Source organism: Mastomys coucha, unplaced genomic scaffold, assembly GCF_008632895.1.
Source record: "Mastomys coucha isolate ucsf_1 unplaced genomic scaffold, UCSF_Mcou_1 pScaffold12, whole genome shotgun sequence".
NCBI lineage: Eukaryota > Metazoa > Chordata > Mammalia > Rodentia > Muridae > Mastomys > Mastomys coucha.
The window spans coordinates 28193309-28208328 of NW_022196894.1; the positions used below are offsets into that span (position 1 = coordinate 28193309).

The window sequence follows — 15020 nt, forward strand, 5'->3', positions numbered from 1 at the left end:
AGCTGTTCCAGGACAGCCAGGGCTACACAGAGAAACCCTGTCTCAAAAAACAAAACAAAACAAAACAAACAAACAAACAAAAAGACAGACTCATCGCCCCTGCCCCCATCCCATAGGATTTCTCTGTATAGTCCTAGCTGTCCTGGAACTCACTCTGTAGACCAGGCTGGCCTGAAACTCTGAGAAATCTGCCTGCCTCTGCTCCTCGGATGCTGGGACTGAAGGTATGCACAACCAGCTCCCTGCTCAAAGTGAACATTTAATCAAGGTTGATTGGTGAGTGTCAAAAGAGCATCAACATGGTAAGATTAATTAACAGCAACTATTCCAAGCTGCCAAGTAAGGCACAGCCTATTTTAAGACTTGCTCACAACACAATACTCAAAGAAGTGAGTCTCAGTTTTCTTGTGTGGCTAATAGGAATAAAAATAATGATCATGCCTTTAATCCCAGTATTTGGGAGGCAGCCAGAGGCCACTCTCAGTGAGTTTGAGGACAGCCTGCATAGAGAACACCATGCCAACGGGGCTACATCATAAGACCCTGTTTCAGGGGCTGGAGAGATGGCTCATTGATTAAGACCACTGACTGCTCTTCTAGAGGTCCTGGGTTCAATTCCCAGCAACCACATGGTGGCTCACAACCGTTGGTAATGGGATCTGATGCCCTCTTCTGGTGTGGCTGAAGGCAGCTACAGTGTACTCATACACATAAAATAAACAGATAATAATTTTAAAAATGACCCTGTTTAAGAACAAAACAAACAGAATGATCATCAATATTTTTGTCCTAGAAATGTAACAAACACAATAATTCTGCAAGATCATTGTCCAGTAGTTTGTGAAGATATCCATTTGGCACAGCTGAATATCCTCTGCCCCACCCCACTTAAACACACCCCAACTGAGCAATAATATGTGAGAACCCAGCTAGACAATTGTTCATAGAGAAGGGCAAAGAGGTAAGCAATTGAGGGTGCATATGAGGCAAGAGCATAGGACCCAGATTTGGAGTGTAAGTGAGGATCATGGTGATGAAGGATTGAATAAAGGGCTGGATGCTCCCAGAAGGAGGGGGATGCATTGATGAATCAGCCAGGTCCCCACCCTCTGACTACAGGAGCTATTCTACTCACACTTTGTAGGGAACAACACAGCCCAGCCAAACTCCCGCCATTGCTTTGTCATGCCCTCCAAAAAGCTCATCTACCAGAATACCACCTGAATACTTCCAATTCCCAGAGCTAAGCTCTTCCAGGATTTCCTGGGAAAGGTTGCATTGGGTTGGGTTTTAGAAGTCGGTATCCACCTTCCAAATAGCAGCACAGAGAGTGTGGCTCGTCCATGGTGTTGCATCATAGGTGACTTAGCTTGTCTAAACAAATGCAGTTCCAAGCCCTGATAACCACACCCAGGAACAAATCTTGGGATCGTGTTTCATCAATCCAGTTCCACACTGCTGAGCGCTAGTTCTCCACATCTGTCAGGGGAGGGAAAAGAGAAGCAGATTGGCTTCTATTTTGGCTTTATCACCCCTTTGCCCAACAATGTGTCAGTGGCTGACATTTTTCCAAGGTAAGCACACATCCCCATTCTCCTATCTCTCACTTCTACACACCCTAGTCAGGAACAGCAAAGCAATTTTGCGTAAGCCCAAGAGTTGTAAAAATTAAAGTCTGGCCACCTTTGCGGGGTGTCGACAAATCAGTAGGGGAACTCCCTCCTATTATCTGTTCTTTTCCATTTCTCTTTGTTGGAGAGGGATGGGCTCTCACCTAATGAGTTTAAATAATTTTGTAGACATTTATTGGTGGCTATTATTAATGATTGATTCACTACAATTAAACATTGATTGGCTGAGTAAGTTGTTCATGCAAGGGAAATAAAATTTCAAGGGGCTCTTGTTTTGATTATATCTGCTATACTATAGGCTATAGTACACATATTTATCACAGCTATAGGATTCTATGTGAAATATGTACATATATATTCCTACGCCTATGGATTTAAAAATAACTTAAAGCATTTAGGGTTTGTGTGTGCGCACACATTTGTGTGTGTGTGTGCGCACGCATACACGCACAGACATACACATTTATGTCATGGCACTCCTATAGGAGACAGAGGACAATTTTGTGGAGTAGATTTTTTTTCCTTTCCCCTTCACAAAAGCTCTGAGGATGGACCTCAGGTCACTGGTTTGTGCAGCCAGTCTTTACCCCTTGAGCCGTCTTGCCAACCCCCACACCTATGGAATTTTAAAAAATCAACTTTTATGTTCAATGCATCTAAGGTCTCACTCACAAAGGACTTTACAATTAAGCTTTCCTATTACAAGAGTCAGGTAAGAAAGGGCATCGCTGTTTTCCTGCACCTTATAGCAAATGCAGACAACTTGAGTCAAAGTTACGTGAAGGGATCTAGGTGTGGGTTTAGGAATTGCCAAATCAGAAATTAACAGAAAGTGCCAGGTTGATCCCACTCGGTCGATAATTTCCTCATTAATTTTTGGATCTCACTAGTATCTGGACAGTCAGCTTTAGACAAGCTCCCAACTGAATGAGTGTACATTTTAGTGTCAATCATCCATGGTGAAATGATTCCAACCAGCCTGGGAGCCGTGGCATGCACCATCAGGTAAAGCCTATTCCAGCAGAGCGCCCCCTACAAGCCCAGCAGTCTGCATTTTGTCTCTATGACCTCTCCACTTAAATCACCCTAAATATACTCTCACTGTGTGGATGATGGTGGGATGTCAATCTGTGTTGTAGGACAGCACACTGAAAGCATGCATGGGCTGTTTCTATTCATGGTCATTTCTATTCATCAGGAAAGGAAAGAGGGTTCTAAGTAGATGCAAGACCAACAGAAGCAGAATGCATGCTAGAAACCAGTGTCACAGTTTGAGATTCAAATTGGCCTGAACTCTCTTATACTCAGTGGCTCAGGGATGGCAAGTGCAGATCTGGACATAGTGTGTTTCGGACCACCAGAACTATTTAAGCAACTGCTATATAACCAAGGATGAGGGTGGTTTTGGTCAAGTCTGTGCACCAGAGTGGGTGATGGCTAGTGGTTTCTGAGGTGCTTGGCAGCATCCTAGCTCTGCTGGGTACCCTTCTTCTTCATTACACCCTGTGATCTACTCCAGTATCTGGAACAGCTGGTGCATACAGACAGCCCCAGAGAGAGTCCCTGGGTGGGCAACAGTAAAGCAGTACTTTTGCTGCGTAAGTTGACAAGACCACATCTTGCCTTTATTTATTTATTTATTTATTTATTAAATATTTTTTGCTAGGGACCACCATATTCAGCAAACTCAGTTATTATTGGTTATGGTTATTACAGTACAAATTCTGAACATAATGAGATTTTCTGTTTGTTTTGTTTTGTTTGTTTGTTTGTTTTAAAGATTTATTTATTTTTACTTATATAAGTACACTGTAGCTGTCTTCAGACACACCAGAAGAGGGCATCGGATACCGTTACAGATGATTGTGAGCCACCATGTGGTTGCTGGGAATTGAACTCAGGACCTCTGGAAGAGCAGTCAGTGCTCTTAATCATTGAACTATCCCTTCAGCCCTGTTTTGTTTGTTTTTAACATCTAAGGTTTCTGCTTGAAAGATAAACTAGTCTTTCACTGTCCCTGCCATCCTATAGCGACACTGACACTGACAAGAAAACACTGACAAGAAGTGTGTTTCCTTTTGCTGGCTTTCTTCTATATCTCTTATTGCCTGGCTGTAGTGGCTATTCCTGGCTGTCAACTTGACTCTATCTGGAATGAACTACAATCAAGAATTAGAAGGCTCACCTGTGGCCTAATCTGGAGGCTGAGAGATACAAGTTTCCGACCTGAATCTTGGCATGGAGATCTTGAGGTATAGTGGCTATGAATCCCAGAAGGTTAAGATAGGAAGATCTACGAGTTCAAGCAAGGTCATTTGGGATTAAAGGTGTGGTAGCACACACCTTTAACCTGGGCCACACCTTTTGCTGGAGACCTATATAAGGACATTGGAAGAAGGAAGGCTCGCTCTGCTTCGCCTGCTTGCCTTGTGGGACTGAGCAACTGCTGGATCCTCGGACTTCCATTAACAGCTGCTGCCGACCATTGTTGGGAGTTGATTGTTGGGAGTTGGACTACAGACTGTAAATCATCAATAAATTCCTTTACTGCATAGAGACTACTATAAGTTCTGTGACTCTAGAGAAACCTGACTAATACACTGGCTTTTACCATTTCAAGCAAAAGTCCCAGGAAAGAAGGGGCTCCCTAGAAAGGAACATGACCAGAACATCTTTGGGGATGTGGACCTCTGCAGTTTGTGGACAGCTGCCTTTAGTCCTCTGTTGTTCTGCCCTTCTTACATTTCCAGCCATGGCCTCTTGTGCTGGATAATTTTTACATCACTTTGACACATGCTAGAGTCATCTGAGAGGAGGGAATTTTGTTTTGTTTGTTTGTTTGTTTTTGTTTTTTTTATGTTTGTCTGTTTTTTTTCGAGACAGGGTTTCTCTGTGTAGCCCTGGCTGTCCTGGAACTCACTCTGTAGACCAGGCTGGCCTCAAACTCAGAAATCCGCCTGCCTCTGCCTCCCAAGTGCTGGGATTATAGGCGTGCGCCACCACCACCCGGCAAGGAGGGAATTTTGATTGAGAAAAATTGAGAGGATTGGGCTGTAGGCAACCTTGTAGGACCTTGTCTTAATTAATGATTAATGTGAAAGGTCCCAGCTCATATTGGGTGGTGCCATCTCTGAGCTGGTTGTCCTGGGTTCTAAAGGAACAAGACAAAAGACAGCAGTCCTCAAGGCTTCTGCATCAGCTCCTGCCCCTCCCCCCAGGTTCCTTTCCTGTTTGAGTTTCTGCTCTGGCTTCTTTTAATAATGAACCCCTTCCTCCCCCAGTTGTTTTTGGTCATGGTATTTCATCATAGCAATAGAAACCCTAAGACCCTTTGTCTTGAGTTGAATGACAATCCTCAAAAACAGATGCTAAAGTTACTAAGATGGCGTTCACAAGTAATAGGGATGAGGACTTTAGTCCTTGCTGTGGGGTCCCTTTAACTTTTGCAATATCGACTTCCTGTGATCACATCTGCAAAAAGACTTTTCCAGCTAAGATCACATGCACAGGTACTGAGGATAGGACTTGTCCATTGAATAGCTATTATGTTGTTAGTTCTTGGCATTGCCTAGCTAACAAGGTGGGCCAAGTCTATATGTAGTCTATATGTAAGAGGGAACTTTAGGGAAAAAAAAAAAAGACAAAGCCAGGCATTGGTGGCATATACCTTTAGTCTCAGCACTCAAGAGGCAGAGGCAGGTGGATTTCTGAGCTCAAGGCCAGCCTGGTCTACAGAATGAGTTCCAGGGCAACCAGAACTACAGAGAGAAACCCTGTCTCAACACACACACACACACACACACACACACACACACACACACACACACACACGACAAATAAAATACAAGGTTGCTTAGTAAGTAACCTTTTCTATTCTTAATATGAAAATCTTCAAGTACCTGTATATATTTAACCTCATTTTTACTTTATACTATTTTCCGAGATATGAAACTATGCAGGTATTATTTTTAAAGTTTAAAATACTGACGAGATCAAAGTTAATACACAGAACAAAGGTACTTTGTGGCTACCACGCTTTCATGAACCTAAGTGTGATCTTTTTTCTTTGTTTTGGTTTGCTCATTTGTTTTGAGACAGGGTCTCACTATATATCCCTGGCTGGCCTGGAAGGAATTCACTATGTAGACCAGGCTGGCTTTGAACTCACAGAGATCCTGCAACCTCTGCCTCCCAAGTGCTGGTATTAAACCTGTACACCAACACACAGGGCCTAAGTGTTATCTTTACTACAACAGAAACCAAAATCTTGCTACTAGAGCCTGGTAACAGATATACTTTGGGTCAAACCTTTTTCAGAATCATTTAAAAGTAAGTTTTTTTCACGGAAGGGCCAGTGATTGGAGAGATGTATGTCTGACTAGTGAAGAATGCCTAGTTGATAAAATGAACCACAGGGCCCCAAAACATAGACTTTCATCAAGTGTAATGCATAGGTTTTTAAATAAATATAGTATACTTATTTAAAAGCCTTGGCTTTATAGGTAGCAGAAGTACGATGGCATGAAATTCAGATTTAAGCCATATGGAGCCTCATCCTGGCTTGGCCACTAAACTGCTCTCTGGCAATGCACATGCTCTCTCTGGGCCTCTAGTCTTTAAATTCAGATGGTTTGACTAGGTTACAGTGAAGAGCTCTCCAGTTCTGGCAGTGTGCGCTTAAGACCTAACTGTTACTGTACAAATATTCACATGGTTACTGTCCACTTCACACTCTGCACATTGACCATACATTGGTAGCAGGCCTGGGCTAGGGGCTGACAAGCCTGCAGTGGATGCAATCCAGGTACCCACTAAAGGAGCTCACAGCATAGTGGGAAAATTGGAGGGTCAGCCTGACGGTGTTGTTAACCAGATGAGAGCTATAGCAGAGTGTACGAGTGGAGTTGATGAGGAAACAGAATGTTTCCTGGAGAAGACACCATCTGAGCTGGCTGTTGAAAATGAGTATCAGGGCTGGGGTGGGAACACAGTGGTAGAGCTTCTGTCTGACATGACCCTTAGGTTAGTTCCCAACATAGAAGAAGAGGAAGAGGAGGGGGAAGGAGAAAGAGTGGAGGAGGAAGAAGAAGAAGGAGTAATGGTGGTGTTGGAGGTGGAAGACAGACAAATTAGGGACCAGCCAGGGGAAGTGACAGAAATAATATATTTCAATTAGATGGCACCATACAAGCAATGGAAGGAACAGAAGAAGGTTTAATACCAGCACTTGGGAGGCAGAGGTTGCAGGATCTCTGTGAGTTCAAAGCCAGCCTGGTCTACATAGTGAATTCCTTCCAGGCCAGCCAGGGATATATAGTGAGACCCTGTCTCAAAACAAATGAGCAAAGCAGAACAAAGCAGCCCAAGGGGAAGGCCAGGCCATCCTTCATTGCTTAACATAGATTATGTTGCCAGGAAAGGTCAAAGAGGCTGGGCAGTTAGGTAAGGGCCCAACATCAGAATGCTTGCATGCTGGGCTGATGGGGCAGTTCCAGGAGTTGGTGGGAAGCCACTTCAAGGTTGAAACTAGGAAGAGGCACAAGGCCAGGGCTCTCGTGTGGTAACTATACAGAGTAGCTCTGAGGGAGACTTCTGAACTGTGGCGGGAGAGGTAGGCATGTGTGTGGACATGCTGTTCATGGTTAGTTTGGTTGGGACACAAGCTAAGGTCTCTCCAAGTGCCTCACTTTTGTTGGGGAAGCATCAGTTCAGCTCTGCTTGTCACTACAGAGACAACTGTCTGTGCAGGGACATCTTCCAAGAAGATTGGCTATAGTACTCTTTTTCCTGTCGTTATAACAGAACTCACAAAGCAGGGCACTTAGCAAGAAAACTGGTTTATCAAGCCCACAGTTTAGGAAGTCTAAAATCTAAACAACACAGCACTGGCTCTGCCAAGAAAGGCCCTTGGCTGCATCGTATCATGGCAGATGGCATACACAGAGCCTACACGTGACAGAGAAACCATGTGGTGAGGCACAAGGCTGGAAAAAGATCCAAGGGCCAGCCTTGACTGCTCTTTTGTAGTAATGTTGCTTGGTGGAAATTAGCTGGAGTCCTATACAAACTGTGGGCACCCCCTCTAAGGGGTGACTCAGTGACCTCTCGTTAATACTAGTGTAGGTGGTGGCAGGGCTGAGGAGGTTGAAAACAGACCTCACAGGAGTCCAGGACAACGGGGGTGCAATAGGAAGATGTTAGGGTCCCGGAGTGGGACTGAGAAGCTTAGAAAGTCCTTGCACCTGTTTAGCTTATTACAGAACCTAAAGGCTTTTACATGAGCTGTGGCTTTTGTTCAGGACAACCCTGCCTGAATGTGCAATCCTACAGCCACATTAAAGAAGGAAGGGAGCAGGAGAAACTAATTTCTTTTTAAGATTTATTTATTTATTTTATGTATATGAGTATACTGTAGCTGTACCGATGGTTGTGAGCCATCATGTGGCTGCTGGGAATTGAATTCAGGACCTCTGCTCACTCTGGCCCTGCTCCCTCTAGTTGGCCCCACTTGCTCTGGCCCAAAGATTTATTTACTATTATATCTAAGTATACTGTAGCTGTTAGAAGAGGGTATCTGTTGTCATTACAGATGGTTGTGAGCCACCATGTGGTTGCTGAGATTTGAACTCAGGACCTTCAAAAAAGCAGTCAGCTTTCTTAACTGCTGAGCCATCTCTCCAGCCCAAGAAACTAATTTTCATGAAATGCCTTTGATCTACCTCACTGTAGCCTAAATGTTGCTCTTCAGCATGAAATTCACATAAAATCATTACAACTTTTTTGTCTAATTAAGTCATCAAAAACATACTTGTGTCATACTTCAACTGAGCCAACCACCTCTTGGGGGCTCAAGAGCCACGCATGCCAACTTTACTGGCCTGTGCAAGCATCTCTTTGAGTGCCTGGCTCCCTCGGACGTTCAGTGTTTGTGGCTATACGGAGAAACACCTTCCAGCTTTGAAAGCAGCCATTTCACTCCTAGTACTGCCTTTTGTTCACCAGCGACTTAGCACTCTCAGGCATTTTATTCCTTGGGTGTTGGTCATCTGCCTCTGCACAGGCTCTCACTCCCAGGAAATCAACCCCACCCCCACCCCCCACAGCTGCAGTACTGCTCACTCTCCGGCAACGTCATCACCACAGCAGACTCTCAACAAATATTTTTCAAAGGATTCCAGAATCACCACTGTCACCTCAAAATCCATGTCCAGTTAGTGGGACAGCAGAGGAGGAGAAGCATTATGCAAAACACACAGAAGAGGACCAAAGCTGGCCTCACCCCCACTGGAGGCATGACCATGGGCTACACCCAGTTACAGAGAAACCAGAGAGAACTAGCGATAAGGAAACATCGACCACAGCTCCAAAAGCCCTCTAGGAGGCTGGTTCTCGGGTGCCAAGTGAGAGGTTGGCACTCCTGCTGGCAGCGTTTCTTTTTGTGACTTTGGTGTGTTGATTCAATCACTGGCTTGTCCAGTTTTGTGAGAGACAAACTCACCAAGTGGCACTTCCGTCTGCTGCCGGTAGATGGAGGAGTGTCATTAAAAGTACAGCCGTAGTGTCTAATCAGTTTCTCAATGGACTCTGCAGAGAGGTTCTCCCTAAACTGTCTGTCACTTGCTCCTCCCTCCCACCTAGGAATTGTGACCTCAGAGTTCAGCAAGGGCCGCCAGGTTCTCCAGAAGGTAAGGTAGGTAGACCCCAAAAGTTATCCAAGGTCCAGGCCTGGAGGAGATAGCAAGGTTTCCTTCCTGGGTCTTAGAGCACAAGCCCACATGACTCACCTACGGGGTGTTCCCATTCACCTAGAACCTTTCTGCTCTTCCAAGATCGAAACAAGCTTATTAAACAGGTAGTCAGGCGTGACACAGCCTGTACATCTGAGACTGGTACTCTGGCTGCCACCAAAGAGCTGTGGTCGATGCTTCCTTATCGCTGGTTCTCTCTGGTTTCTCTGTAACTGGGTGTAGCCCATGGTCATGCCTCCAGTGGGGGTGAGGCCAGCTTTGGTCCTCTGCTTGCTCCCCAACGCCCTTCTGGCCCTCAGACATCCTGACCACTTGGAAATGTGAACTTCTTGAATATGGGGGTTTACTTTAGAATTTAGAGTTTGGGATTATAGAGCGGGAAAGAATCGCTCAGGTGAGGCTAAGTTGGTATGCTTGCCCCAGAATATTTTGTTCTTTCGATTGCAAGTCGTCATTATTGGCATTGCATACTAATTTCTATTGCGTGCACACACAAATAGGCACAATATTGCAGTCCCTTTGGCAGAAAAGAAACATCAGCGTTGGCAATATGGATTATTATAATTCTGGTTTATTCCATCATGGTGTCTGGTATCCCCCACATTAGCCCACTCACACAGCTGACAAGTTGAGCACTAGGCCCCTCATTAACAGCCAGTCAGGAAAGGGCCATTCCTTCCTGCAGAGAGTGAGAAGGTTTTAAATCCATTATAGGAAATGATGGGGAAACATTTCTTTATTGTTATCACTGACTCTGCTGAATCTTATACACGTGTCTGCATTTTAATCTTGGAATTACATCATCCTCTACTCTCAGAAAGCCCTCCAATTCGCCTCCTGTTTGGGGAAATCATCTTTCAAACATCGCCTGCTCCCTGAATCCTTTTTAATTTTCTTAGTCACAGTGAACTCTCTTCTCTCTTCTCCCAGATTCACATAGGACTTTGGGTTAACCCAGAAAAAAAAAATTCTGTTTGCTTGAATGTCTCATCGACCAAATAGAAGCCATTTTGCTTTTGCTGATTGGCCCCTTGGTTGTTTCAAGGGCTCAGAAGTAACTTCTTAGCAGAGGGGCAAGCTGGTGAGTGACTAAGAGTATCTTGTCTAGAGCTAGACATGGCGGCACAGGCTTGCAATTATGGAGATGGATCCAAGTTTGGGTAGAGCCCAATCTAGGTAACAAGATCTTGTCTCAAGGGAGGGGAAAGTAGAAAAATAAAGGGGAACAAACAAACCCCACGTTGTTCAGTTGGCTCATGAAAAAAAAAGTACAAAAATATCATTTGAGTTTTTCCTAAGAATTTTCACCCAAGTTGCATCAGTGATAGGTCTACAAACAGCAGCACAGCCTTCCTTAGAAATTTCCTATGTCTCACAAAAGCGCCTTACTCGGAGGGCCTGTGGCGGGAGAATGTGTTATTCAGTCCGGGGTGGAAACTGGAAGCAAGTAACTAAGGGATCATTCACTACTGTGCTCAATACTGTTCACGACAGTTCTCTTAACCATGAGCTTTCCATTATCCGCTGTTCACCGGTGGATAAATGGCACCAAGAGAGTAACGGGGAAATCTTTACTCTCTTATATTTTCTTTTCTTTTTCTTTATTTTCTTTAATAGATGATTATTAAAGGATAGTAGTAAACAGAACCTGCAAATTCTCTTGAAGTTGTCACACGGAAGGAACACAACAACAACAACAACTACCACAACGACAAAAATACTACGCAATTTCCACCAGAGTTTACAATCTCAACTTCCACCACCTCCTCCAGAAGTTTCGATCTAGACGTAACACTTATTCAGCGAGTTGCAATTTAGCCTAGGGTGGAGTGTCAAAGTTTAAGTTCCTCTTGCTATCGGGTAACTCCAGGTCTTTTTGGTTTCTACAGCTAAAAGAGATGCTGGTAAATTTGGGACGTGGTTGCCTAAGTGGACGAGTCTTTCCTTTCCTCGACCAGTGCCTGCGACCTGGTCCCTTTAAGAGACCAGAGCTGCGTCCGGCGTCGCAGCCCTAAAGGGATCCTCTCCTGAGCTCCTCCCCTGTCCGCGAGCTGAATGGTTCGCGCCGGCCTATATTAACCCGAGATCTTCCTCCCGGACGGCAATGATGTGAGGCGAGCGAGTCGGCTACCGCGCGCACGACCACAGAGGGCGCGCTGCAGATCGCCGAGAACCCCGAAGCGGAGCCGGACACCCCCGGAGGGAAGCAATGAGGTAGCGGCAGTCCCCGGAGCGGACGATGTGCGCGTCCTGCCCTCGGAACCCCGCGCTACCCTGGCCGAGCCGGCCGAGCGCGAGTCCCCGGCGTCCCCTCGGAGCGAGGATGCAGTGAGCTGCGGGACCGCTGTGCTTGGCCCGCTGAGGCCAGCCAGACCTCTCGGACCACTCTTGGGGCAAGCTGCTCATTCCGGGACCAGCCCAGCCGAGGGGCTCGCCCTCTCCCGCACGCACTTGGGGGTGGGGAGCATCGGCCCCTGGGCGCACTGCTGTAGTTTCCGCGGCTCCGGGCCCTGGCCCAAGACTTGTGTGTGTGTCACGTTCGCTGAAGAAGAGTTCCAGCTTATTCTCTCACCATCCCGGTTGCTTTGGCCGAGCCGCCCCCCTCTGTTTATTTGCACGCACTCATTTGGCCTTTTTCTAAAATATTTTCTACTCCGCTCTCTTATTTTGTTCCTTGTCTGAGACTTTTGTCCTGGTCCTCCTCATCTAGGCTTCTGTAATATATTCATCCTCTCTCTCTCTCTCTCTCTCTCTCTCTCTCTCTCTCTCTCTCTCTCTCTCTGTCTCTCTCTCTCTCTCTCTCTGTGTGTGTGTGTGTGTGTGTGTGTGTGTATACGCCTCTCTTTTGCACACTCGAAGCTGAATATATATATTTTTTTACCCCAGCCCTAAGCACTATCTGGCCTCTCCTGCCTCCATCTCCCTGTCCCGGAGGTCCTCCCAGCTCGAGTTTTATTTTTCGAGCTTGCCCGGGCCAAGCGTAGCTTGGGTTGGTGGCCCTGCGGGGCTCGCACCCCGCGCTCGGCCACCGCCGCCTAGCCACTCCCGGGCGTTCTCCGGAGATGCTGCCGTGGAAGAAGCACAAGTTCGAGCTGCTGGCCGAGGCGCCGCCGCGGCAGGCGTCCAAGCCTAAGGGCTACGCTGTGAGCCTGCACTACTCCGCGCTCAGCTCCTTGGCGAGAGCCTGCCCGGAAGGCGCGCTCAGCCGGGTAGGCAGCATGTTCCGCTCCAAGCGCAAGAAGCTGCACATCACCAGCGAGGACCCCACTTACACTGTGCTCTACCTGGGGAATGCTACCACCATCCAGGCGCGCGGGGACGGTTGCACTGACCTAGCGGTGGGCAAGATCTGGAGCAAGAGTGAGGCTGGCCGTCAAGGGACTAAGATGAAGCTGACCGTGAGTGCACAAGGCATCCGCATGGTGCATGCTGAGGAACGAGCGCTGCGACGTCCGGGCCACCTCTACCTGCTGCACCGTGTCACCTACTGTGTGGCAGACGCGCGGCTACCCAAAGTCTTCGCCTGGGTGTACCGGCATGAGCTGAAGCACAAGGCGGTAATGCTACGCTGCCACGCGGTGCTGGTGTCCAAGCCGGAGAAGGCTCAGGCCATGGCCCTGCTGCTCTACCAGACGTCAGCCAACGCTCTGGCAGAGTTTAAACGTCTCAAGCGGCGGGATGATGCGCGTCACCAGCAGCAGGAGTTGGTGGGCGCGCACACCATTCCACTAGTGCCTCTGCGCAAGCTGCTTTTGCACGGACCTTGCTGCTACAAGCCGCCAGTGGAGCGCAGCCGCAGCGCTCCCAAGCTGGGCTCCATCACCGAGGACCTGCTTGGGGAACAGCAGGAGGAGGAGGAGCTGCAGGAGGAAGAAGAGGAGCACCTCGAGGGCTGCCTGGAGGAGGAGGAGGAAGAAGAGGACCGCGTGGGGGATGGGGATCCAGCAGAGGAAGAGGCTGAGGCGCAGAGGGCCCTGGTGGTGGCCATGCAGTTGGAATGTGAGGACCTGCTGGACCCGCTGGAAAATGGCCACGAGGAGGCGTTGGGGGACGGCGGCGGGGTCTCGCTGGGCCCCAGCTCGGGGACATCACTTCCTCTGTCAGGCTGTGCCACAGACATGAAGGCCCAACTGTCTCAGCTTATTAGTGACCTGGGCGACCTTAGCTTTGGCAATGACGTGCGCACCCTGGAGTCCGATTTAAGGGTGACACGCCTGCTGTCGGGCGAGAGCACAGGCAGCGAGAGCTCCATCGAGGGTGGAGGCCTGGACGCCACCTCTGCCAGCCCTGGAAACCCATCGGGCCCTGCTGACAGCACCAGCCTAGATGAGCCCTACTCGGGCTAAGCTGCCAGAAGACTTTCTCCGTGCGCCGTCGCCTCCGCCCCCCATACACACTGTGGCCCCCCCAACAGTAGTTCTATTCCCCCTAACCTACAGGAAAGGGAAACTGATGCACTTGAAGCCCACGACCTGACTTTGGAGTTTCCTTGGGAAGCTTTTCTCTCCCGCTAGTTGCCCAGCGCTTTTGGCTCTGAGGAGGCTCAGGGTGTGAGCAGGGAGATGGGGCGGGAATGGGGAGGGGGAGAAGCACTAGGCTCTCTGGGGTTGGTGAGGGTGTGGGTGAGGGAAAGCTGGCTGAAGTTGGAAAAGGCCAAGGGCGGGCTGGAGGTGCCCAGCAACCAGTTTCCTGTTTGTGAGGCAGCTGGGGCTTGGGAAAGGGGGGAGGGGTGTTAACTTCCTCTCCAGACCCCCTGCCTGGAAGGCCTCTCTCTGTCATCAACATCTCATTAACAGTCACTTTTATAACTTGGAGGCTTCTTAAATGCTGCCTACCTGCCCCCAGTTCTTTTGGATAGGAGAGCTTGGGCTGTTTCCCTCAGGCTCAAACTCTTGAAAGTATGCCAAATTTCTCAAATAACTCTTCTTTTTTTTGGGGGGGGCAGGGTATGACAGTTGTGTTTTGTTTACAGTTAAAGAAACCTAATATCTAAGAAACAAAAAAGGCATTTTCCTTTAGAAATACACACCTTCCTTCCGCCCCCAAAGTTCCCACTCCATGATGCTATGTAAAATATTTTTGCACTGTTGTGAAGTATTTTTGACTTTTTTTTTTGTACATAACCGTGTTCTTGGAGCTGAATGTTTATATCTCTTTTGCTGTGCAAAAGATATCTGTAAAAATGTTGTTCGGTTGTATATATGGAAATGTGTATAAAACATTTTGTTATTTTTTGAGCAGCATTGTTTCGGTTGTTTGCTTGTCAGCGGGGTGAGAATAAAGAGGAAAAGCTGTCAGAACAGGAGAGCCTCTGGAAATGCTACCCCACGTGATTGGCGGTGAGGAGGTGGGGGCGGGGTTGTGCCTCCAGCCTTAGTGAGGTCCTGCTGCGGTGGCTCGAAGAGGGCTGGAGAAGGTGAAACCATGCTACCCAAAGAGTGGTTCCGGATCAAACAACTCCCGGTGTTATGCCTGTGGCCAGCCTCTGCATATTTCATATTCCCATTGTGTGTGTGTGTGTGGTGTGTGTGTGTGTGTAGTTTTGCTTGCTTGTTGCTTTTGGGACAAGAGACTCAACTGTGTGGCTCTTAACTGGCTGGGAACTCCATAATACAGACCAGGCTAGCTTCAAATTCAGAAG

The 15020-nt window shown here is 47.6% G+C and overlaps 1 protein-coding gene across 1 annotated transcript; it reads left to right on the forward strand.

Moving 5' to 3' along the window:
- The first annotated feature begins 11435 nt into the window (after positions 1-11435).
- Fam43a (family with sequence similarity 43 member A) lies at positions 11436-14619 on the forward strand. The gene has a single exon (XM_031363592.1). It carries the CDS (start codon positions 12442-12444, stop codon positions 13723-13725), a length of 1284 nt encoding a protein of 427 aa, XP_031219452.1. The 5' UTR covers positions 11436-12441; the 3' UTR covers positions 13726-14619.
- Positions 14620-15020: the final 401 nt, after the last annotated feature.

What these genes read in the sequence shown, in the direction of transcription:
- Fam43a (XM_031363592.1), top strand. Translation starts at nt 12,442, where the DNA reads ATGCTGCCGTGGAAGAAGCACAAGTTCGAGCTGCTGGCCGAGGCGCCG.